At 42.2% G+C, this 25226-nt stretch overlaps 2 protein-coding genes across 2 annotated transcripts; one reads left to right on the top strand and one right to left on the bottom strand.

Moving 5' to 3' along the window:
- Positions 1–1244: 1244 nt before the first annotated feature.
- slc12a4 (solute carrier family 12 member 4) lies at positions 1245–13174 on the top strand. The gene is made up of 24 exons (XM_085907191.1): positions 1245–1708; positions 4937–5025; positions 5132–5263; positions 5514–5660; positions 6085–6139; positions 6250–6380; positions 6556–6797; positions 6877–7091; positions 7239–7403; positions 7587–7685; positions 7781–7838; positions 7911–8085; positions 8211–8329; positions 8656–8754; positions 8877–8996; positions 9072–9176; positions 9261–9429; positions 9509–9704; positions 10349–10518; positions 10600–10731; positions 10842–10949; positions 11020–11210; positions 12056–12189; positions 12273–13174. The coding sequence occupies exons 1-24, from the start codon at positions 1579–1581 to the stop codon at positions 12362–12364; spliced, it is 3273 nt and encodes a 1090-aa protein (XP_085763317.1). The 5' UTR covers positions 1245–1578; the 3' UTR covers positions 12365–13174.
- Positions 13175–17451: 4277 nt separating this feature from the next.
- LOC147059517 (ribonuclease P protein subunit p25-like protein) lies at positions 17452–19471 on the bottom strand. The gene has a single exon (XM_085907783.1). The coding sequence runs from the start codon at positions 18902–18904 to the stop codon at positions 18014–18016; it is 891 nt and encodes a 296-aa protein (XP_085763909.1). The 5' UTR covers positions 18905–19471; the 3' UTR covers positions 17452–18013.
- Between the last annotated feature and the right edge of the window lie 5755 nt (positions 19472–25226).

The raw sequence follows: 25226 nt of genomic DNA, 5'->3' as shown, positions 1-25226 counted from the left end.
CACTCCCAATTAGACTGAGCCATGAAGTAGCATTTATTTGTTCTTTATCTTATGACAGTTTGAAAAGTAGACATGAGCGACTGTGGGAAAATGATGCATTGTCGGGGAAATGCTGCCAGTTATTTTGTGTTACATTTCTGCACAATCAACATACAAAAGGATATTAAGAATGATAGTTTAACCAGAAGTGCAATTACAATTACTATTACTACAATTATGTAGACTTAAGAAACTTAATTTCACAATTTAAAAAAAAAACAAAATCCACACAATATACATTTAATTAGTAACATCTGTCGTATCAGATCATACAAAATACATCAAATAATATACATTTAAAATGATAATGACAAATGTTAAATTTTGTTATATTAATTTCAGTGGCAACTACGTAATTACATTTTGTAGGCGTTCCTAATGGTTTGGCTGCAGCTCGTATTATATTTTCTATCACAATTCTGACCTCTAGTGGTCATAACTAAGCAGTACAACAAGCAGCGGTGAGGATATGTGAAGCGATTCAATGTCGGCATCTAGCGGTTGACGGCATTCATTACAAGTCAAAAGTTTGAAAACTACCGTAAAAATAAGCAACGTGAAAAAGTAAGAGCCAGAAAGGTGAGCGATTCAGATCGGAATCAAGCCGTTTTCAAATGTGGCTAAAAATCAGATTCCTATCAGATTGGTACCATAATGCGAGTAATAATAATAATCATAATAGTGAACATATGAGGCTTTTTATTATTTTTACGAGTCTTACGTATTATGTTTGTATTGTGACGACTTGCACAATTTGGCTTGTGTGCACATGGAGGTTGTTTGTGTCGTCTTCTCCAAACACAATCACAACCAACCTCAATAGCGGACTATGTTCCACAGACCATTTATCATGCGATCCTAACAATAAAAGTAAAAGACAGCTCATAAAGTGGCACCCAAAAAGTGTCGTTAGCAAGCTCTTAGAGTGCCTTCCTGACAGACGTTTTGCTTTCATCTGCCAGTTTTATGGTTTTAGGATTACTCTTGAAAAGCGTGGGCAGAGCGAGAGAGAGAGAGCGAGAGAGAGAGAGCGAGAGAGAGAGAGAGAGAGAGAGAGAGAGAGAGAGAGAGAGAGAGAGAGAGAGAGAGAGAGAGAGAGAGAGAGAGAGAGAGAGAGAGAGGCAATGGTTATGCAAACATCTGCAAACTCTTTGAAATATTATTGATTCTGCCACGTAGCAGTCAAAAGGCCCACACAGTCCGGACCTTGAACATAAAGCTGACTGTTGACGAAATTCAGGATGGACACATGCAAGGCTGAAGGCTCAGTGTAACCTTTGCAAAGGGAGGATGACTTCACTTAACCCAACCCTCCTATCGGGAAACTCCTCCTGCTTTGTCAGCGAACCCAAATGTCTTCCCATGGTCTTTCCCAGTGAAGAACTCCACCTCAGAATCGGGGCCGGTCGGTGGGCGTGGATTGCAATCATAGCCAGGGCCGGGGGAAGTGAGAGCAGGATAGTGGAATGCAGTTGCCATTAGTGGGAAGAGGAGCTAACAGCTAACCTGCTATGCCAAGCTGGAGTTGGGGATGAAATCATGCCTCATTTTACGGTGGTACCCGTGAGGGATCGAGCCCAGTCTGGCTATGACAGTCTGGAGGGGATCAACTCCGTGGACCACAGCGACGGTGGCCCACCGGATAATCAAGACACGGTCAGCTCTGACGGTAAGCCGCATAACTTTTTTCCAAAGTTTGGAGCGTAAGCTCAGCGTGACTAGTGGCGACCACCACTGCTCAACAGCTGTTTGGACGGTTACCATGGCGATTCTAACAAGGCCAGAAACACGTTTTTCCAAATGCAAATCGCTTTACATGTTTCTAAAGTAGACTTAAAGGGTTGAGAGCTACACAACTGGGGATGTGGAGGGGGAAGGGAGGGCTGCGTTGATAGCACACCAAAAAAAAAAAAAAAAAAAAGGCCTCTAAAGGCCGCCTGGCACAAAAGATGGTGCTCACGTCTGGGAGGATTTGCTTTCACCAAAATGGGCTGCAGCACATTTCTGCCTCAGCTTGTCACTCACGTGTTTCTACCGTGTTTGCACAAGAGGGGAAGGATTCAAAACAAGAAGAGCAAGCAGGAGGCAAAGAGTGTGATTATGTGGGATTTGTACATGGGCTGTAGGAAAGAAACATGTTTTGGAATAAGAGACTCACACTGGGTGCGGTCTTTGAAATGAATCGGACAGAACCAAAGGCTTTATTTTGTTCAAACCCACACGCTTAACTGAGCTGCATTTGAAATTTTATTTCAAAGTGAAGAGTGAGCTCACTGTGACAGGTTAAAGACTCACCTTAAGTTCAAATAAGTTATTTACCTTGTATTATATTGTATTGAACACTTTCACAGAATCCGTTTCCTCACACTGGTCACAACTTTCTATTATTTCTCTTGTCACTGATCTTAAATATTGCATTGCATAAAGAAAGCATAGCAGACAGTAAATACAGACATTTTAAGGCTTTTACAGTGGCCCATTGACCCGGGGTTAGTACGTGACTGTGTTGAGTCATCTGAAGTTCACTGACACCGGCCCCACTAGGCCAGTACACATTTCTCACATCAAAACGATGACATCAACACATTCTTGTTTTTCTTGCACATCAGGTCCTTTCATAAAGAATGGCTTAACCAAAATGAAAAAGGTTAAAGATTCAGTTACTGCAAAAAATACCAATGCCATGCAAAACAACAACAAAAAAATAATGAAGTCATATTTTTTTAAAGACATAAATAATAGTTTGTCGCTGAACCAACTGGACCTGTTGCTGTGTGGTGAGCTTCCTGCAGCAATGACATCCCAGTTCACGGGCAGCTGCCATGATGACTACATGCTGTCGAAAAAGGAAGTGAGACTGTGGTGAATGAGGAGAACAGGCGTGGGCTATAATAAGGAAAGTTTGCTTCATGGCCATGGAGATCTACGACAACAATGGCATGATCATTCTGCAGTTGTCATTGTTTTTGTGCTTGACGTTTGCCTTGCTTTTTTTTTTAATTTTAACTTTAGGTCATTGCAGAAACAAGATTTGTGTTTGCACAAGCGGTGTAGAAAAAATAGAAACAGTAAATGACATATTTGAGTCTAACGTAGTTTTTTTGTTCTATTTTAGTAATGTAACCAGGGAGGAAATGACAAAACTCAGCTCTGTCGGGCCCAGAATCCATAACACTGCCGTCATTGTGGTAGAGCCAAAAGAGTACTCCCATACATTCACCAGTTTGGGCGGATAGTTTACAGTTGGGCAATGTGACTGCCAGCAACCTCTGGCTATACTTCCTCACTCAATGTTTTGCTTTGTATTCCCGTTTTGTGATATCGACAGAGAAAGGCACCAGTGATGGCAAAGAAGGAACATTTGCTCATTATTAGTGTTGATCAGCACAAAAATATTTTGCTGTTAGCATTCTTTCGATGTTGTTCCGCATGGAAAAAGTCCTTAAGACTACCAGAGATGCCATCATAAACATCGGCATCTGTAGAATTTGACAATCTTGTGTAATTGTTAGGATATCAGAGAATTTATGCGGTGGAGTAGAAACAATATTAAATAGGAAATAGATTGAGCTAATCGGCTTCTCGGTGCTAAACCTTTAATGCAATCATTATTGGGGAAGTTTAGCAGGTAAGCTGCTTTTCCAATATGGAGCTGATGGACACTTAAATTGTTGAGAAAGTGCACTGCAGATGAAAAGCTTGAAAATATGAAAATATTCTTCTTGCAAGTATAAATGAGTAAATGAGAGATGTATTCCTCAACAACACGTGAATGAACCTGATAATAAACATGTTTTAGTTTGTTTAAAATTGCCTTTCATGTATTGACTCCACCCAAACACTAGATGTCAGTGTTGTGTACTTTTTATTTCCCCACCTTTCTGCAACTCATCTGTGAAGCATTTTGATGGTGATTAAACAAAATACATCAATTCATTTGCTAGTTCTGTCCTCTACTTATATATGCACATCAAGTGAGAGACAATTACATTCACGTACGATAACACAAGGTTCTGTGCTTCATCAATGAGCCCGGCCGGCCTCTTGTGGCACCACACGTGTTTGAATCAGGCCCCACAGTGGGTGTTGACCCAGGGTGAGCGGGCGTTCTGGATAGTAGTTAGTGATGTGAGTGCAGCGTGCACAGCACTGCCGCTCATAACTATGCTGAGCCTCAGTGACACCACCAGCAGCAGCGGCATTGCCACACTGAGCACAGGTGAGTGGGGAGTCATATTTATTCTTAACCAGTGGTGCTGCAGGTGATTAATTCTTGAAACACTTTTTTTTTCTCCAAAACAAGTGATGCAAGGTTTGTTGCTGGTGTCATTTTGGGCTCGTACATTTGCATGCATACATTTTTAGTTTGGTGCCATCTTGCGTGTTACTTGAATTAGAAGTTCTATTTGGCAAAGGCCCTTACATAGTAACTTGAGTCCTTACGATAAGACTGTACAGTATGTGATTTATATCACTTTGAAGAAGGGAGCTGAAAGAGTTTGGAGAGGATACACTTGAAACCTGAGACGGGTCGAACACTCTGGGCCAAAAAAAACTCCAGTAGTTGTTTCAATGGGCAGTAAGATGGCTTTGTCGTCTGCATTTCTGCCTCAAATCTCAAAGTTGGCCCTACTGTGTGGAGTTTGCATGTTCCATATATTCCCAAATCATACATGTTAGGTAATTCATCTATAATGCCTATATGTGTTTTTTGTTTGTCTATATGTGCTCAATGTTCGACTTGCAATTCTACTAAGAACAACTGCATAGGAAAATGTGTATGCGCAAATTATTGTCCTAAAATAGCATCATTGTCCAGGGGTATGTCTGCAAAATGTTCCAAGCAGATCCTTATATCAATGTAATTCTAATTTGTATCGTTTGGTCCCAATGATAGGACATGGCAATCACAAAGAAGACCACCCGTTTCTCAACAGTCCTGAAGAGAAGAAGGACTTCTACGATAGGAACTTGGCCTTGTTTGAGGTATTTATTGCATTGTTTATCAAAATCAAATAACAACCTTAGCTCTTTTTAAAAAAAAAAAAAAGTTTTGCATGATTTTTTTCCCCCCTTGTTCCCCTTCATTCAGGAAGAGCTGGACATCCGACCCAAAGTGTCTTCTCTGCTCAGTCGCTTGGTCAGCTACACAAACATCACCCAGGGAGCCAAGGAGCATGAGGAAGAAGAGAGCGCGGAGGCCTCGCGCAGAAAGACTCCCAAGGTCAGTGCAACGGTGCCGGGTAAAATTAAACAACAGGTCTTTCCTGGCCAGCTTTTATATGAAAACTTGCTGACAGATTGTCCAGCAAGCTTGGCTTGGATTGCATCCACTGTTCATGTAAGAGCAGTAACACTCTGAAGTGACCTTTTAAAGAGTACACCAATCAATAATGATCATCAATACCACTGTTTCCTGAATTATTCAATAATCACCGCCCCCCCCCCCCCCCCTCTTTTTGCCTCCCCCTCAGTCCCCCAACATGGGCACTCTGATGGGTGTCTACTTACCGTGCCTCCAGAACATTTTCGGGGTCATCCTCTTCCTGCGGTTGACGTGGATCGTCGGGGTGGCCGGCATCATGCAGTCCCTGTTGATTGTTATCATGTGCTGCACGTGTGTAAGTACGCACTCGCCCACACAAACTGGGCTAATATGCCGGCTGGATTTCAAGCCCAATGTGGGTCATCAGCCTGTGCCCACCGGGTACCGGTCAATAAAATCTAAACGAGCCGCAACATTAGCATATCCGGTTTTGTTGTCATCAATAGTGGCCACTTAGACTTTTATTTCTGCAGCGCGAGCCATCGTCTTACGTAATCAGCGTTGTAGGCGTATGAACTGTATTTCCAGGATACAGCAATAATAAACGGTAGTAATTATTTCAGGCGGGATTATGCTTAGTCAGTTGGATGATGATGTGCCCAGGCATCATTTTGATGGGCGGATGTTAGCGTGCCACACAGATGTCCCTGCCCGATATCTGTGCCAAACCTTTTTATTATTATTTTTTTTTAATTGCACTGTCCCTTTTCCTTTTGCAGACCATGCTCACGGCCATATCGATGAGTGCCATCGCAACGAATGGTGTCGTTCCAGGTAATGTTTGAATCGCTGCGGCTACAGATAATAGTCTTATTTGTTATTAAAATTGTGTAAAACTGCATTCTGGAGCATCTGGTTTGTAACAATGTGTTTCCTTTTTGTAGCCGGCGGGGCCTACTTTATGATCTCGCGCTCTCTGGGTCCAGAATTTGGAGGAGCTGTGGGCCTGTGCTTCTACCTTGGCACCACCTTTGCTTCTGCCATGTACATCCTCGGAGCCATTGAAATATTCTTGGTTCGTTTTTTAGCACAGGAACCATATTTGTTTGCTTAGAATGTTAAAATAAAAATGTATTCCGTTCGTTTATTTGAACAAGTTAATATTACCACAATATTTAATTACATTTTCTCGTAGTATTTTATAAATGGGGGAAGATATAAATTCTTTCTTTATTTTCTTTCTTTCTTAGCAATACCTGGTGCCCCAGGCCGCCATCTTTCATGCTGCAGACCACCACGGCACCGACAGCGCCATGTTGAACAACATGCGCGTCTACGGCACCATCTGCCTCAGCCTCATGGCTGTGGTGGTTTTCGTAGGGGTCAAATATGTCAACAAGTTGGCCTCGCTCTTCCTCGCCTGCGTCATTATTTCAATCGTCTCCATCTACGCCGGCGCAATCAAGTCTGTCTCTCATCCGCCAGAATTCCCGTAAGTTTGTGTAAAGCATCCTACTGAGAGCTGTTTGAAATCTTTTGGTGACTTTGATTGTTTTTTATTATTGCGTTAGGATTTGTATGCTTGGCAACAGGACCTTGGTCAGAGATCGTTTTGATGTGTGCGCAAAAACTGTCACCACTGGCAACGTCACAGCACCCAGTCAGCTGTGGGACATGTTCTGCCTTCCGGGTAACGCGAGCAGCACACAGTGTGACGACTACTTCCTGCAGAATAACGTCACAGAGATCCAGGGAATTCCCGGATTGGCTAGTGGAATATTTAAAGGTATTGATGAGAGCCCTTTTGTGGAGGTTCCCAAATGGCATACCTAATAATAAAGTGAAATCAAATCAAATCAGATAAAACCTGCGGCAAATGTCGGTAAATAAAAAAAAAAAAACATGACTGACTCGTGTTTTCTGTTTCTGGTAGACAATTTATGGGGCGACTACCTGCAGAAAGGCGAGATACTGGAGAAGGATGGCCTCGTGTCGGTGGACTCCCACAGCACCATGGAGCACTTTGGCATGTATGTTTCTGCAGACATCGCCACGTCCTTCATGCTGCTGGTGGGCATTTTCTTCCCGTCGGCTACAGGTAAGACATTGGGAAAGGAAAATTGGAATGTCATAAACTGTGCTATTTGGATTTCTTGTGAATAAAAAAAGACATTTTAGCTTTAACTCATTCACAGCCATCGACGACTATAGACATCAAATATCCTGAATTATATCAAATATCATGAATTAATATTAAGCATTATGTTGTTGTGCTTTGTAGGCATTATGGCAGGTTCCAACCGGTCTGGAGATCTCCGGGATGCTCAGAAATCCATTCCCATTGGAACCATCTTAGCTATTACCACCACTACTCTTGTCTGTATCCTTATTTGGGTGACGATATCAATTCAAATCTTTCGGTTGGAAATTCATCTGCTGTAACTGCTTGTAAATTCCTTGACCTTTTGCATCAAGATCTAAGTTCTGTGATCTTGTTTGGGGCCTGTGTGGAAGGGGTGGTCCTAAGAGACAAGTAAGTCATGTATTTGCAAGCTGTCATATTTGCTTCTATTATTTGTTAAATTCACCTCGTTTGTACCTTTAGGTTTGGTGATGCCGTTAGGAACAATTTGGTCGTGGGAACTCTGTCCTGGCCATCCCCTTGGGTTATTGTCATCGGTTCCTTCTTCTCCACGGTGGGGGCAGGTCTACAGACACTCACTGGAGCGCCTAGACTTCTTCAGGCCATCGCTACGGACAATATCATCCCGTTCCTGAGAGTGAGAAAAAAAATCACATTGTGGATTATGCATTTCAGAACAGAACCTGAAGATCAACCCTGTTTAATCAGAAGAGAGAAGGAATGTATGATTTTTCTTTGCTGATTATTTTTTTTTTGTTTCAGGTTTTTGGTCATGGGAAGGCTAATGGTGAGCCAACATGGGCCCTATTGCTGACTGTTTTCATAGCTGAGCTTGGTATCCTGATCGCCTCATTGGATATGGTGGCACCTATTCTTTCCATGTAAGTTGACTTGCTTTGTGTTGCCTCGACTTTGTACCTTTTGTTGTAGCCAATTAAACGTATTTTAACTGAGAATGAAAAGGTAGCAGTTTTTTGACAATGATACTATTGTAGATACTTTTAATAAGGATTACAATTTTTTAGGATGTCTTGATATAAAAAACAAAACAAAAAACTATTCAGTCTAATTGTTTGGTCGTTGGTTTTATAAATGTCATTTGATTGTTTTGGCCTTGATAGCTATATGAAATAAAATGATGTATACTTGTTTCGATCCAATCACCAAACCCAATGAATTAAGATCCATGTGTTTGTTTTTCTTGCAGGTTTTTCCTGATGTGCTACCTCTTTGTCAACCTGGCCTGTGCTGTGCAAACACTCCTTCGCACCCCAAACTGGAGACCGAGGTTCAGATACTACCACTGGTGAGAACAACCTTGAACTGCTCCATTCCACTTGGATAAGCTTGACTAGTTTTTTTTGCTAGATGCGAGTGTTTCCCTGGATCTGAAGGAATAAACATTTCATCATGTTTTATCTCACAAAGGACTCTATCCTTCCTCGGAATGAGCATGTGCGTGGCCCTGATGTTCATCTCCTCCTGGTATTACGCTATTGTGGCCATGGGCATTGCTGGGATGATCTACAAGTACATCGAGTACCAGGGGTATGTTCATAACTTCAATGTTTTGTGGCTCTTATGTCTGCTTTTTGTTTTAGCGTATTGTATTTTTCCACACAGAGCAGAGAAGGAGTGGGGAGATGGCATCAGAGGACTTTCCCTAAGTGCTGCACGCTATGCCCTGTTAAGGTTAGAAGTGGGACCCCCGCACACCAAGAACTGGAGGTACGCTGAAGTCTTCCTGCAAATGATTTATGTCATCTCCGCGTACATCATCTTGAAAATAATGATGTCCCTGTTGCCCAACAGACCTCAGCTGTTGGTTCTGTCAAAGCTGGATGAGGATCTCCACATTAAATATCCTCGACTGCTAACTTTTGCCTCGCAGCTGAAGGCCGGGAAGGGTCTTACCATTGTGGGATCTGTCATCCAGGGACATTTTTTGGAAAGCTATGGAGAACTGCAAGCAGCAGAACAGGTACATGAAGGTGTTCTTCAACAGTTGTGCATTGTGATCAATATCTTGTTGATTATTATTTATTTTTTTATCCCCCCAGACCATCAAGAACATGATGGACATTGAGAGGGTCAAGGGTTTCTGTCAGGTGGTGGTGGCGACCAAGGTGCGGGAGGGAATCGTCCACCTGATCCAGTCCTGCGGTCTCGGGGGGATGAAGCACAACACGGTGATGATGGGATGGCCGTACGGCTGGAGGCAAAGCGAGGATCCTCGAGCTTGGAAGACTTTTATCAGTAAGCCCTTGAGACACAGATGCAGTTATAGGCCTATAGAATCGAGATAACTGGGTTAACCTTAGGTCAAATGTTAGTCCAGTTTGTTTTCATGGCAGGTTTTATTTTTTCTGTAGAAAACACATTTTATAGACAAGCTAACTGAATTTTTTTTTAAACAAAAGAACATGAGACATTAAATAAAAAAATTGACATAAATTAGTTGCCGAGTAAAATGACTAAAAGAACAAACAGTGCAAGAAAAAGATACTGGAAACTTTATTTTGAAAATACCTTTAAAGACCTCAATTATGAGTTAAATATTTAATGAACTGGATTTAAAAACAGCTTTTTTTTTCTTTTTTTTTTTTTTTTACTTTAAACTTCCATATCAGATCCTGTTCTTACATTTTTACTGATCTATTTTAAATTGAAGTATATTTTGCTAGTTGTATACATCCACCCTGCTCTGTTACTCTGTGTAACCTTCAAAGTCCTAAACTTAATAATTGACTTGAATTGTGAACTGCCAAGTGGACATCCTAGTATAATTGCCGCTTGACATATTGTATATTGGAACATTAAGACGATAAGCATCCTCACATCCTGGGCCACTATGATTCAATTAAGCCCTAAACGGTCTTCGTGTTCTCATCTCCGCACAGACACAGTCCGTTGCACCACTGCGGCCCACCTGGCTCTAATGGTACCCAAAAACGTGTCGTTCTACCCGAGCAACCACGAGCGCTTCACCGACGGCAGCATTGACGTGTGGTGGATCGTCCACGACGGGGGCATGCTCATGCTGCTGCCTTTCCTGCTCAAGCAACATAAAGTACGGCGGCGCAAATTGAATGGAGAAAAATATTTGGGTGAGAGTTTGATTATTAAACTCTGGCTTTGTTTTTTTTCTCAGGTGTGGAGAAAATGCCGAATGCGTATCTTCACGGTCGCCCAGATGGATGACAACAGCATCCAGATGAAAAAGGATTTAGCCACTTTCCTCTACCAGTTGAGGATAGAGGCAGAAGTAGAAGTGGTGGAGATGGTAAGAAATGATCTCATGCAGTGAGATGAGAAGCCCGACTGTGAGCAGAGATGATCATCAAGAAGTTTAATATTGATGTTATTGATCAAGAATCCACTGATGCCTTTCAGCACGATAGCGACATCTCGGCGTACACTTACGAGCGCACGCTGATGATGGAGCAGAGATCTCAGATGCTGAGGCAGATGAGACTGTCCGGCGCAGAGAGGAAGAGAGAGGTAACACACACACAAGTCTCATCAAAATGGCAACGCCTGGAATTCTGACGAACATCCTTTCTCCTCACAGGCACAACTTATTAAGGACAGACACTCACTGGTGCGAATGGGAAGTTTGTACTCGGACGAGGAGGAGGACACATTGGATAGTCCTCTGCCGGAGAACGTTCACATGACGTGGACGAAGGAGAAATGTGAAGCCGAAAGGAGAATCAGAAACAATGCGCCTGAAAACTTCAGAGAGCTCATGAGCCTCAAACCGTGAGTCGCATTTTCTTAACATTGAAATACTCGCAATGATGCCAAAGTTCTTGTATGTAGTTTGTTCACACTTGTAGTATGTCCGGCACCAGGCACGGGAGTTTTCTTGAAGGTTACTTGGGCAAAAGTATTTGCTGTGTCGTGTGTTCTGCACCATGATTCACATTTAAAAGGCTTTCATTTTCTCAAAAATCGAGGGCACCTTTTAATAAGGTTTAATACGTAGAGTACAGCATCAAGAAAGATTGTGGATACCTGGGCAAAAGTATCGGCTTTAACCCTTGTCCGAGCTTTCTGGAAAACTGGGCTCATTGCTGAAGAACGAGACAAACTCCGACAACTTGACGTATTTAATGGCGAACTTTCCCAGCTGTTTATTTGGGAAACAGAAGATGAGGACTTTGATGGATTTGTGGATGAAGATTTATTAACAATAATGTGAGTACAGTATATTAAATAGAAGAATGAAGTTGAAACGAAGTCTTTGTTTTTCTCCTGTTAACTTTTTTGTGTTCCGTATGTTTTAGCCGTATGACGCGGTGCGCCATATATAATTAATTCTGCGCCTTTTAACCCAAAGTGCCTTATAGTGTGTGAAAATATGATACTTTTTGAAGAGTTTTTTGATAAGCGTAGGTAGCTACAGTATGGTAAGTGGTTAGAATTTCAATTATATTTGTATTCTTTATCATCGTGTTTTCATTTAGTTGGTTTACTTCAGAAGTATAGAGTAGACCCACATGCTAATGAGCGAAGCTTGCCCGCCCACCACGCGACACAAAACAAAACAGCTTTTTCTAACTTTTTAAGAAAATGTATTATAACATGTACATTTTCAACTCCAGGGACCAATCCAACGTGCGGCGCATGCACACTGCCGTGAAGCTGAACGAGGTGATAGTCAACAGGTCCCACGATGCTCGGTTGGTGCTCCTTAACATGCCAGGACCGCCCCGTGACACGGACGGAGACGAGAATTGTATCTTTTTACCGCCGCGGCAAGGGACGCAACATAAGAGCCATTTTTTGCCATTGTTCCCTTCACTTTTGCGCTCACTTCAGATATGGAATTTTTGGAGGTTTTGACGGAAGGTTTGGAGAGGGTGCTGCTCGTGCGAGGCGGCGGACGCGAGGTCATCACCATCTACTCGTGACCAATCAGAACGGATCACGGAGGTGCTTCAAGGGTTAGCTGTTCACATTAGAATAGGGTGTCTTTATATACATATAATATAATGGTCCAGTAGATTATCAGAACATTTATTTTGAGCAGTTAAGGGGGGGAGGATCTTTTCCCTTCTGTGGGTCATTTCAGTTCACCGATGGGGGACCGGATCACGTGACCCATGGGCTGTCGCTTCCCCGTCCTGATGCAATGTATAATAGAAGCAGGACGACTGCCTATGTAGCGTACACAAGGTCAAGGAGGATTTTGATTTTTGCGGAATTCCGAGGGGGAGGGGCGTGCACTTTATTTATTTATTTATTTGACTCTTAATTTTTTTCACGTTTATAAGGTAAGAGAGTTTACTTAGTGTAAGACTTAAGTATTCAATTTGCATGCATTTTTTTCTTTGTTTTGTTTTAACTTATATGTACATAGTTTTTGTTCTCAGATGATGTGAGCAGTTTGTTTTAAAGGGAGCATGGGTGACAAGTTGGGTAATGACAGAACAATGCCAAAAAAAAAAAAATTAGATATACTTTTAAGTCAGTTCAACTTTATTCCATTTGGTTCCCTAATTTTACTTTTGCTTTGTTGATGTGTTCTGCCCCGACACCAAACTGGTTTGTATCAATGTTAAGGAATATCCACCTTTGTACAGTAGTTACTTTTATATTGTAAATTCTTGTCGGTAGTACTAACTTTGTTAGATTTTTTTTTACTAAATTACAAAACTTATCACATCAAAATAGTATACATTTCTATGATTTGATTCCCTTCAATAAATTATTTTACTATACGTTTTTTTGCGCTTGTGCTTTGTACTTTGTATAGTTAAAACAAACAAAACTCAATATATGAATATGAATTATCACACTTAATAGCAGTTCTTAGCACACATTTCCTAGTGGGTGAGGCGCATATGGATGAGCATAATCTCAAACAGCGCCACAACCTATTTAAGTCTCAATTTTCACCATTTAATTATTTTATCTATATTTATTCATAGAATCACAGTACGTACTATATTTCAGTATGAGCATTTATGGCATTTCAAGTTTACTGTTTCCTAAATATCAGTTGTGGATTTTAGAAGTGTCGCCACCAGAGAGCAGCAATGTACAACTGTCATTTTTATAATTGTGATCGTTAAAACTGTTTATCATCCATTTTTTGTACTTGTAAAATAAGCATATTTCAAAGGATGGTTTACATTTGATAGTGCAGTTTCCGTAATGCTGCACAGCCACAACCTAGTGCTTTGTAGTATTTAATTAATTTATTTATTTATATATTTGACTGTCAAAAAAAAAAAAAATATGACTGTATATAACTTCAATATTTTAATATATATATTAAAGAACATTAATATATATATTAACAGCGCATTAAGCTGTTATAAAAAATATATATTTTAATATATATATTAAAATATTGAAGTCAGTACTCCTAATTGAAGTTTTAACATATTGGAGAGTTTTTTTTGGTCACTAGTGAGACGGAAGTAATTACAAAGTGCCCTCATTTCCTAGTGAGGCTTTAAATAATGCTGAAGTCACAGTTTTGTAACTTGTCATTTCTTCTGCCCTGGATGTTGGCAGCCTCACGGCCATGTGTTCATTATCTGCAATTCCAGCTTTTGACTCCAGCACTGCAATTACATCCTCGGACGCACTGATTAATCCAAGGCGGAGGCTTTATTGTTTTATTTATTTATTTTTCCTTCAAAATGAAAAGAACATAAGCGGACACTTTGCCAAGGAGTAGGTGCTCGTTTGTGCCATAGTCCTTATGTCACAATAAGACATTTCAATGGCTGCTTAAGTGTTCTCCTAAAATCTTCAATAACGGAGGGATTTAATGTAATGGAGGTTCACACAATGGCGTGTTTAACTAACGAACGTTTCTTAGTCTCTTGCTTTACTTAAGCCACTGTATTATTAAGCTTTGAATATATTCATGTTTTTGGAGGATACAGATTTCCTAAATCCTCATGCAATTTAAAATGTCAATTCTCTGGGAATAGAAAAATCATGTTTATGAACTTTTGGTACTGATGTTATGGCGGCCATGACACGCTCTTCTTCATAAATCCAGCCTAGGGGTTGGAGGTGCTGGTGAGTGGTCCGTGCAATCCCCGACAACAACAAAAAAGTTGAAATAGCAAAGCAGCATCTCGTGGTAAAATTACAGATGAGGCCTGTGGAGTGCTTTTTCTGTCTCTCTTCATGTCCAATATAATCTCAGACACTTGTAATATGCATTCGGTTTCATATATATATATTTTTAAATAATTTTAAGTATATTTTTGTTTATGTGTATTCTTGTGCATATAAAGTAACAAAGCCCAGTTTGTTTTTGTAATTGCGTGGTCATCATACTCCCCCTCTTTTTGCGTTCAATGCAAAATCGCAAATGAAATGTTTCCCTTTGTAGATTTCTTCATTTTGTTTGCCATTTCTTCCGCTCCTATTCTCTCGTCTCTGTCACGTAATCAGTCATCACCCCCCCCCCCCCCCCACTTGAAGAGTTAAACGGAAAAAAAACAACAACAGCGGCTAAGCAACTGACTGGAGCAATGTCGACTCCACTCCCGCACAAAACATAGGCCTCTGTAAATATTAAATTTAAAAGGATTCCCAGATAAGGCGGCTTGAAAAATTGAGGCAGCACCCCATTCTTCTAGATAAGAGAAGACGGAGCCATCTGGAGGCTGCCAGATAGCGAACTCCCACGCCATCCGCGAGACCTCACTCTCATCCGAGGCGGCGGCCGAACGAATGAGTACCAACACTTTCATTATGTTAACTTTCAAAATGAACTCATTGACATTCAAAGCATATGCTGCTTTTCCCCACTTTTAGTAAACACAATGTTACTCTTGCATCCGTTCATAAGAAATCACCAACGCGTCAGTCTTAAAACTAATGTTTATTACGAGGGTGTCGTGTTTACCTTTTAGTAATACTTTGCTTTAAATAAGAAATAGCCATCGATGGGATGCATTGCACTTCTAAGCCCAAGCGAAAAAGAAACATGGGACAAATATATTTTCAAACCCGATGTGTGGACATAAGGCAGAGTGGGGCCTGAAACACTTTTTACGTACTATGAATAAAACAGTAAGGTGAGAATTTTTGCTGCATGCTTTGAATAGGAAAAGTCGTGCCATCTGGTGAACGAAATAAGCTAGGCCACACATACCGACATCAGTAACAACACATCAGGCCATTATTTCAATAGCAGAGCACTCTTGCATTAAGCTGTAAAACATGTAGTGTTTTGCTGCATGCTTTTCACACGTGCATATCAGGAAAAAGTAGCGCCGTCTGGTGGTAAAATAAAATACACAGACACTAATATCCAGCTTTAGGTGTGCTTATTTAAGTTGAAATCATGCATTCTTGCAGAAAACAATATAAATTCCAATTTATTTGCTGCATGCTTTGAATGGGAAAAATATGGCTGTCAATTAAAATGTGAAAATAAAGGACTGTATTAGTTTACATGGTTTTCAATAGTAAATTCTACATGTCATTTTTTTGGAGACGTACGCTCATATAAGGTATAGAGATTAACCGTATAAGGGTTGAATATACAGCGTGCATCACGTATAAACGTGTTTTGGGTGAGGGCCAGCATTTCCCCCAAATCCATGTTGACTGTTTGCAAACAAAAATTATAACTGTAATCGACTCTCAGGTTGTATGAATAACCTTGTCCGTATTGCTACTTGCTTGACTCTTCTGCTATTTCTTCACAGCCACATTGAATTTGGCTCCAGGATAATACTTTTGTCACAATGTTTTATCTGCGCTCTCACTCCGCTGTTACCCCTAATTACCCCCACCTCGCCTCTGCATTTTACGCTCGGCCCACCAGAATTCCCAGATAGCAGATGCAGGTCGATTGGGGAATATCTTTTTGACCTGGATTGCGCAACGATTGTCCTATCGGTTCCGGGATGAAAGCTGTTACCTGCTTGATAACGGGCGACCCTGGAGCGATAACCTTCGGGCTAGTTTCGAGGACACGCCGTTTTGCTTCCCACCTGAGCGCTTGCAGTCGCAGCATTTCTTATTCAGCCTTGTGACATTTTTTTTTTCCCCCCCAAATGGGATTTGCCACGAGGTTAATCATTAAGTTCGGCTCTTCGACTGTCCGGGTGACCGCCGATCACTGGTTGAAATGTGATGAAGGGCTACGAAAAACGATCCCAAGGAAAATGCAGCGACTTCTTTCTTTCTTTCTGTATGCAGAGTCGATTTGTCGCTGCGGTTACGCGGAGTCACTTTGATTAATTTACTTAAGGATGCTGACATCTGCGTTTGCAGATTTTCATTAAGATCAATGGCAAACGGCTTCAGACACGCTTCCACTTGTCTAGGCTATTATCCCCAAAAGGCACGGTAGATTAAGTAGAAAAATAACTCGTTGATTAGGATAAAATCTCCCTTTCAGAATCAATTGTTTTTGTTTAAGGCCATTTTGAGAAATATAATTAGAATACACCTTGTTCAGAAAATGTGCGTGCAGGCCCCGAGGCTAAAAGTGACGGTGGTAGTGGGGGCGGGAGGATAATGTGTTACATACTTTTGAGGAAGAGTGCAGTGTGAGCCACTGTCAACCCTAGTTTTAATCCTTCCCTCTGCTGTGTTGTGCGATGTTATGTTGTTATCTTAATGATAATCGCTGCCTGTATTTCTGTGCCCCCCCCATCCCCACCAGCCGCCGGGCTCCTCTGCCAGGCTGGGGCGGGGTGAGGAGATGTGCCTTATCAACAGCTTTGTCATTAAATCAGCCTTTTCTACGCCACGTCCAAAAAGTTTACCGCCGTCGCTCTTATCAGAAAGGATCGGCAAGTCGGTTTTCTTTTCAATCACAGCTTTGCGCATTCAGCCAGGCGGAGATAAAATACAGCATAGGCGTTTCCATAAGGGGCGGGAATAGTGTTTAATAGTGAGGTAAATTAAAAATGGACAATGGTGTTATTTGCATTTGTCGACAGACAGACGCACACACACACACACACACACACACACACACACACACACACACACACACACGATGTGTCAAATTTTGCTGCATGCTTTAAATAAGGAAATGTAGCGCCATCTGGTGGATAAATAGTAGTCGGTAACTCGGTTAGGTAGTGAGCCAAAATGAAACTTTAACTCATTTTTTTTTTCCAGGTGGATTAGTTGATTAAATGCATGATTAAAAATAGACAATTTCACCCTTTTTAATGAATATCCTCTGGCAAGTTTGACAACCCAAAAAAAAGCGTAGCGGAAAGAAAACATGTTTTACTAAAAAAATGGTCAATGTCAAGATTTGCATTTATCATCAGTAGTTTCCAGCAGTTTAATTTTTTTGTAACCTTTGTTTGAAACAAACGAGAAAAATGTCTTTGCAGTTCATGGCTTATTCTCAATCTTAAAAGTATCGTCGTCAGGTTTAAGGTTTTACAGCGGGTATATAATCGACACAATTTTGATGGCTGTCTGTACAGAAGGCAAGCTCAGAACTTCCCAGTTAGGCTGCAATTGGTAGTTAAGTCTTGTGCCAAAGCGCTGCTCCATCTCAGTGGCTCTTCTGATTGTCTCAGAGTTGTGCTCAAGTGGACTCTGACATCCAGTCAATGCAAGAGGGGGGTTACGGAGACCCCTTCGCCCGAGCACACACGCTTACAGTGCTGTAAACCTCTGAACGGCAAAGTGTCCGGGGGTCTCTTGATTGCCGACACCGTGGCGTGCTTGTCTCTGTCCTCCCACAGTGCGCCAAGAGTCTCTGGGGGTTGGTAGCCCGGCTCCTGAGGGTCCAGGGGGTCTTTAGATAACAGGATGCTGATGGAGGGCACGGTTCTGTGCACGGTCATCTCTGATGTGCCCCCCTCGGTGTTCTCCCACACCTCCTTGACCACCTTGTACTGCAGTTTGGTCAGCTGGTGCAGTGAGCCCACTTTCCGCTTCATGATCTCAGCACACGTGATGGTCTTGGTGACGGCGCGGCCTGAGCCGGTGAAGACCACCTGTCTGAGTCCGCCCTCTCCGGCAACACAAAGTCCTTGGTCGCCTTGCATCCGCGCCATAGCGAAGCCCATCAAGTTGCGGATCTTACTCCCTTCTTTAACGCGCATCTCCAGTACCCCCGAGGCCAGTCCGGGGAAGGGACTGGGGCCGTGCTCCTCGGTCCTGCAGACTTTCTTAAAGCCTTCCTGCCCTAGTTTGAGAGCAGCGGGAGGCCCCGGTTGAGGTGTCGGTTTAAACGGAGTTGTAATATCGTTGTTCTCCACTTTGGGCAAGCTGGCATTCGTGACGTTCTGACCCTGGTATGGAGGAACGGTCCCAAAGTGTTGTCCATTCTCCATTTGAAGCGAGGCATTTACTTCCAGTCCCTGATGGGGCTTGAACGCACCCCCGGTCAGGAAGTGGCCACTGACCACGCTGTCCCCCGTGAACATGACTCCAGTCCTCAACAGCCTCACTTCAAGTCCAGATTTATTTACTTTCCCGTCATGGCAGGCCATTCGACTCTTCCTCCTGCTGACAGCTGTAAAGTTTTACAAACAGATTTCATAAAAGAAACATTACCCTCTTCTCTTCTCCCCCGACAGTGATATCAACGCAGTCTTTAATGCAGACTCTCTGAAAGAGCTGGAGAATTAAGATAAACGCCCGGCTAGTGAATCAAAAGCACTGCCGGGACCATTCAAGACATTCTTTAAAGAGTGTCTCCATTTCATAGCATTTGGAAAGCGCTTCAGGGACAGATAACGATAATGAAAACAGCCTATATTGTTACTTTCATTTGACTTTTTCCTGAAGTAGCTACCGAATATAAGTACTTTGCCTGTAACTTTAAGATGTGACCTTTCCTCAAGCAGTCCGGTCCATTCGGGGTATCGCTCTCAATTCAGAAGTGACCTCTCATTTCAGTCCCGCTCAGAAGTTCCGCCGTCAAAATTTACACTTTTGCCCATTTCTACTCCGGCACAAGTCCTTTACTGGAGTTGCGTGGAGTTCCCCGGCGCGTTGATCTGGATAGTCTCCAGCGATGCCGCGGGAAGTATGTTGATTCTCCCCACAGAGAGACATGAGGGACCGGAGCTGCCTCGGCAATGCTCACAGAAGGAAGGTCTGTGTGGCTGAGTGAGGGAGGTGGTAGTGGGAGGGGGGGCATTTGGATGAGGGGGTGGGGGGGTAACCCTCTTAAAGGCACATGGCATTTTGTCTCGCATCCAGAACACCGTCCTCTCCTCTGCTACATCAGCTCGCTGTATCCCTTTAAGGAATTTCACGTATGTCCCCCCCAGGAACTTTGTCAATCTCTTTTGAGGACATGGCACTTTTCAATGTAAACGACTGATTAAATCTGAGCACCCGAATAACACCTCTGTAAACTGTAAAAAAAAAAAAGTAATTGCCCAATATGGATTAAATTAGCTGCATTGGAATTGCAAAGATCCTTCAAAAGGGTCGGCTGAAAGGCAGCTGCATAAAATTGTGGCGTACTTTAACTCAGCACGGTCCAAATCTGGTCCTCGAGGGATGCTGGCGTGTATGTTTTAGATGTCTCCCTTCTCCAACACACCAAATGGCGACTCTTGAGAACTAGAGACGGACATACACGCTTAGGAGATTGACACACACGATAGTCTGAATAAATAAATAGAACTAAAATGACGAAATAACTGTTTACATTTGTATTTACGTTTTTACTTTTGAAGAAATTGAATCATTATTTCAACTTTTTCTACTTGAGTCTTGTTTAGTCAAGAATCTGTACTGCTACTTTAATACACTACTTTTTACCGCCTATACTAATTTTGGCGATAGCGCTGAGCCACCAAAAAAAAAAAAAATAGGTCTTTCGCTTTAGTGATCAAAGACTCATTACACGCAGAAAGCAACTCTTCAGTGACAGTCTTTCTTCACCCTTTTAATTGGATGGATACTAGATGGATTGATAATGATAGGTGTAGAGCAATCTTAATGAGCTTCCCGTCACCAGTGGGTGGCGCTGCCCAACTCATTTCTCACACCCTCGACAGGCCCCGACAGGGTGGCGTCCACCTAATCTGCTAAGAGGACAGGTGGATTTGTTTTTTTCTCCATGTGACTGACAGATGAGAGAATGTGTGAGGACAGCCCACTGAGGCTGAACCTATAAGGCTGGGAGAGAGACCGACGAGTCGTAACTAGCTTTCCACTCAGTATATCTCCTGGTAAACAGTAGTGCCCAGACAGCTATATGAGGCTAATATACAGGCCTGTGCTTTGTGCACGATTTATGCTAATAAGGGAATCCCTGGCCTTGACCTTCTTCCGAGAGCTTCCATCTTGTCACCTTCAAATGTTTCCATTGTATCTCAGACCCCTATGTATTATTCATATATGGGTATTATTATCCAACTGTTGCCCATAAACAAACATAAAAGTTGAGTGCCTTTAAACGCTGTTATTCGTACCAAATGTGTTTAATGGGGCTCTCGGCATTATAAGAACATGAGGAGTAATTTTAGATCAATGTGTTTCCGTTGGAGGAGAAAGGAAAAAAAAAACATTTCTTTTGTTGCCTTTTGTTTTCCCTGTCTGAAAAGAAGACACGAGAGCAAGGACAGGAGGAGGAAGGGAGGGAGAGGGAGCGATTTTAAGCGCTCGCCACCAAAGTGATCATTCTGTTGTTTGGGAGAAATTACGCTCATCAGTCATACGGAGATGCACAGCTGCCTACAGGGATGTGGTAATGTCACTGCGTAATAAAGCGTGTGTGTGCATGAGAATAGCAGTGGCGGGAGGGTAAGGGGGTTTGGTTAGGCGGGGGGTGCAAATGTAGGAGGGCAGCGGGTGAGAGGAGTCTAATTTAACCACAGAGAGCTTTAAATTGATGATGAAAACTGCTCTGTAATCATCTGTATTTACCACATCATCACGGCGCGTAGTTTACTGCTTGTGGCGTCTGGCGTCGACATTATTGATGAACAAACTCGCTCCTTTAGAAAGAGCCCGCTGTGTTTTGAAGTGGAAAACACATAGGGGAAGCTAATATAGCGTCAGCTACACCTTTTGCTTGTTTTTTTTTTCTGTTAAAACAGAACAGATGTCATTTGCTCAGAAAATATTGGCCAGGAGACTTCCAAAATGAAGATGGTAACTTTTGATCATGTGTGACAAACCTGACAGCTAACAAGGCTACGGCTAATACGAAAAACTAGCAAAGGAGTTTACGTCTTTGCTGATTTGGTTGTCGTTACAATTTTCCATCATATTCTTCTTCACTTCATTTTGTAAAACCACAATCTTGGGGTCTAAAGTGGTACGAAATAACCCTGTTGAGAAAAGACGGTGACAAACCTGACAACGAACCGGTCTACGACGAATAAGAGAAACTAGCAAAGCAGTTCATATCTTTGCTCACCTGGTTGTCTTTACAATTTCCATCATATTCTTCTTCACATAGTTTTATAAAACAAAAATCTTGGGCTCTGAAGTGGTATGAAATAACCTTTTTGAGAAGAGTGTTTTTTTTCCTTTGCCTTCCCTTTCCCTCCCTGCATTGTAAGTGCCTTCATTTAATGACGGGAAAAGGCGGCAGCCGTGTCGGGGACGGCGGCTGTGTCGGCAGCGACGGGCACTCACGCTTGGTCACTTGCTCCTTTGCAATTTCTCTGCACTTACACCTCACTTGATCTAACCTTGGTTCATATCTGTGACTTTCAGTCTTCAGGGAAAGCCAGACCAAAACGTTTCGCTCACCTCAGCTGCGATTGAAAGCAGTAATAAGGATGTTTTTCTTTCCTCATAGACTTCAAAAAATGTTTTTTTTAGAACGTGTATTAATCATGATCCACTTTTAGCATGTGCTAGTTGTTAGAGGTCCTGTAGTAAAGCAATTCTAAACCTTATTTGTTTGTGAATATTTTTTAGTTATCCTTTGCTTCCCTTATGTTTTTAATTGGTTTTGAATTTGACAAAATCTCGTTGATAGTTTTTCATTAAATGGAACTGCTCATAGACTTTAAAGCACCAATATGAAGTTCCGCTGGATGCATCAAAGCTCGTCAAGGTGACATACAATACAACTTGGTGTTGTGGTGCATAGTCAGGGCTACGCATACACACGCACACATACACGTGGCCTCCCCCTTGACAGCCGGTCACTCACTTTGCGTTAACCGCAAGTGTTTTCACGGTCATCAAACAACGGTGGCCTGCAGGCGCTCATTTTCGCTTCGTGTGGCGCTCGCCCTGCAGCTTGGTTCTGCCCCACAAATTCACAGCCGGCCCCTCGGTTGGCAAAATTGTGGGAGTAACCACACACACCCACACACACACACACACACACACACACATGCATATGCACATAGCCTCTGGATAGGGAGACACACGAAAAAAAGTATACGCTCAGCATAAGGAAGGCTGTTGGAGCAATTACAAAAACATGGCAGAACACGAGCGAGCAGGGCCGCGCTATCAGAGGGGAAATAGAGTGAGCGAGGGAAAAATGATGACGCCATTAATAACGTTTGTGGGAGGCAGGGTGGATGACCCTCCCTCCCCGCCATTTCTATGTGACAGCACTTTGAGGTGCAAATGGTCGCTGTGTTTGATTTTTGGACATTTTAAAATGGGCCATGTTTCTGCAGTAATGGCAGAAAATAACAAAACAGTGCTATTTTTTGACTTAGGGGTTGAATTCATTCCTTGACCAAGCTCTTAACTCAATGTTGTTGTATTGCGAATATTTTTTAACTATTAACAGGAATCATAATAACATTGTATTGTAATGTATACATTTAAAAACAGAAAATATAATCAAAGAGAATTTAAGCTGATTCATAAAACAGACGTATGTTTATGACTGCCTTTTCCAAGAGTGACCAATCGAGTGATATAAATTCACGCTGAGTCACGTTGTCTATTTACTACAGCGTTAGCTCACAATTAGCATCTCCTCCATTTTCCTTGCGAGTGTTTTCGTTTGTTCAATTAACGGCAGAAAATGCATCAGCGATTTTAGCGCTTTCTCTTTTTTTTTCCAAACAGCAGCTCATTCAGAACTCAAACTTTCTCCCACAACACATAGCAAAAAAAATCCACCAACTCATGGCTTGTAACTGAAAAGATTCTACTGTTTTTGCCATATGTAATATATAAAATTCTTGAATGATGTGAGAGCTAATGTGTCTGTCCCCCAGGCATCCATCTTGTTGGTTGACAACACTTGCATCTTCTTTTTTCTTCTCGCCTTTACTTGTCTTCTCCTACTGTTCACGCACACACAGACACAGACACACATGAGTTCCTGTTCCCTCGGGTGCAACCATTCCCTCGGCACTGCATTGCAGATGCGTCTCACAGTGAGCTGGAAGTTTCACTGAAGACACACGCAACATGACACAGCTTGAAAAAGATGGAGAGATAGATGCTAGTCTGCCTTTCATTTTGTTTGATTGTAATAATGGGAATGGCAATAATCTGGTCCAGGGTCAAAACTGTCTCCATTATGAAATCGTTATCTGCTTTATTGAGATACGGCAAAGATTTCGACAACTTTGGAGGGCCTCACTGTCATTCAATTTTGAAAGATGGTATATCAGATTCTGCCAAGCAGAAACCTGTTGCAGATATGTTTATTTGTTATTGCAGGCGGTTTGATGAATGACACCCATTTAAATTGACAAGAACCGCAGCAGCTGATAATGGCCTTTTGTGTCTGTGTCTCTTTTGACTGGCCCCCCCAGGCTAACAGTTAATGGACGCTATAGAAAAATGTTGATCAATTATATTGTGAATTAATAGACCGTACGGCGGGAAATTTGGAAGGCATAATGAAAGCCTCGAAGCCACAATCCACCATCTCTACTTTTCTATTTGGAAGCGTCATGCCTCTCCACTGTACATGTGCGGACAAACATTGCTACACCTGAATGGAAAGATCAACAATCGAGGTGACGAATAAAAAAATTCCGCGTACTTGCAGCCTGAAGCCAGACGTGTTGTGAAAATGAAAATGTTATCTAACAAATCATTCTTATGTATCCGTTGGCCTCAATTTGGTTCTGAATTTTTGTGGCTTCAAACTCATCAGAAATACATTTTCTTATCTGTAATTACGTAGACGTTTCCTCTCCAATCAATCCCTTCTTCTTCAGGGAGGAAGTTAAATTTTGAAACAACCCTGACTGATTTGTGATTGCTCTGCGGTATATGAGACCTTCATCTGACTTGCGGTTTGATTTAGTAGAAAAATCATCGCAAAAAAATTACGCATGTCATAAAACCTTCAAAAACACAAACCTGCTACTTTTTTAAAAACTCCATTCTATACCCTCACTGATTCTGACTGCTGGCCCAATCATTCGTGTCCATGTTTTTGTCTTCCATCTGAGTTTAGACACCATATCATTTACTTGGATATTGATTTTTTTTTTTCCACTCAAGCCCCAGTGTAAGCTTTTCAACCCCCGGCTCTCCCGAAGCCTTTCGACTACGCTGCGCCGGATCAGTGACTTGTGTAAGACAAATAGAGACAAAGTAGGTGGTCTCTTTTTCTGCTATGCCGGGTCTAGTCTCTCATCAACATCCTCCTGTTTTTGTAGTTTTCCAGATGGCCTCACCCCTTCTACATCCCACCGTTCCTCACTTGGAACTTCCCAGAACACACATTTGCATCAGGTCACTGCTCGCTTCCGCGAATGCTATAATCCTGCCGAGCTCGCCACCCTGAAAATGCTCTCTTTGCAAGTACAGCGGGAGGTCGATCACAATCCGTTCCAGGGAGCCGGTCAACCTTTTCCATTTGTGCACGTTTCCGAACCATTCGTCCCATGGGTGTGTGGGGTGGGG

The sequence above is a fragment of the Syngnathus leptorhynchus genome, chromosome 3 (assembly GCF_054491065.1).
Source record: "Syngnathus leptorhynchus isolate UIUO chromosome 3, UIUO_Slep, whole genome shotgun sequence".
NCBI lineage: Eukaryota > Metazoa > Chordata > Actinopteri > Syngnathiformes > Syngnathidae > Syngnathus > Syngnathus leptorhynchus.
Note: the sequence above shows the minus strand (reverse complement) of the source record. Positions and strands in the feature narration are given on the sequence as shown.

What these genes read in the sequence shown, in the direction of transcription:
- slc12a4 (XM_085907191.1), top strand. Translation starts at nt 1,579, where the DNA reads ATGCCTCATTTTACGGTGGTACCCGTGAGGGATCGAGCCCAGTCTGGC. An exon ending in GGCTAGTGGAATATTTAAAG is followed by an intron (nt 7,092 to 7,238) that starts GTATTGATGAGA and finishes TGTTTCTGGTAG; the next exon opens with ACAATTTATGGGGCGACTAC. An exon ending in TCCTGCTCAAGCAACATAAA is followed by an intron (nt 10,519 to 10,599) that starts GTACGGCGGCGC and finishes TTTTTTTCTCAG; the next exon opens with GTGTGGAGAAAATGCCGAAT.
- LOC147059517 (XM_085907783.1), bottom strand. Translation starts at nt 18,904, where the DNA reads ATGGCCTGCCATGACGGGAAAGTAAATAAATCTGGACTTGAAGTGAGG.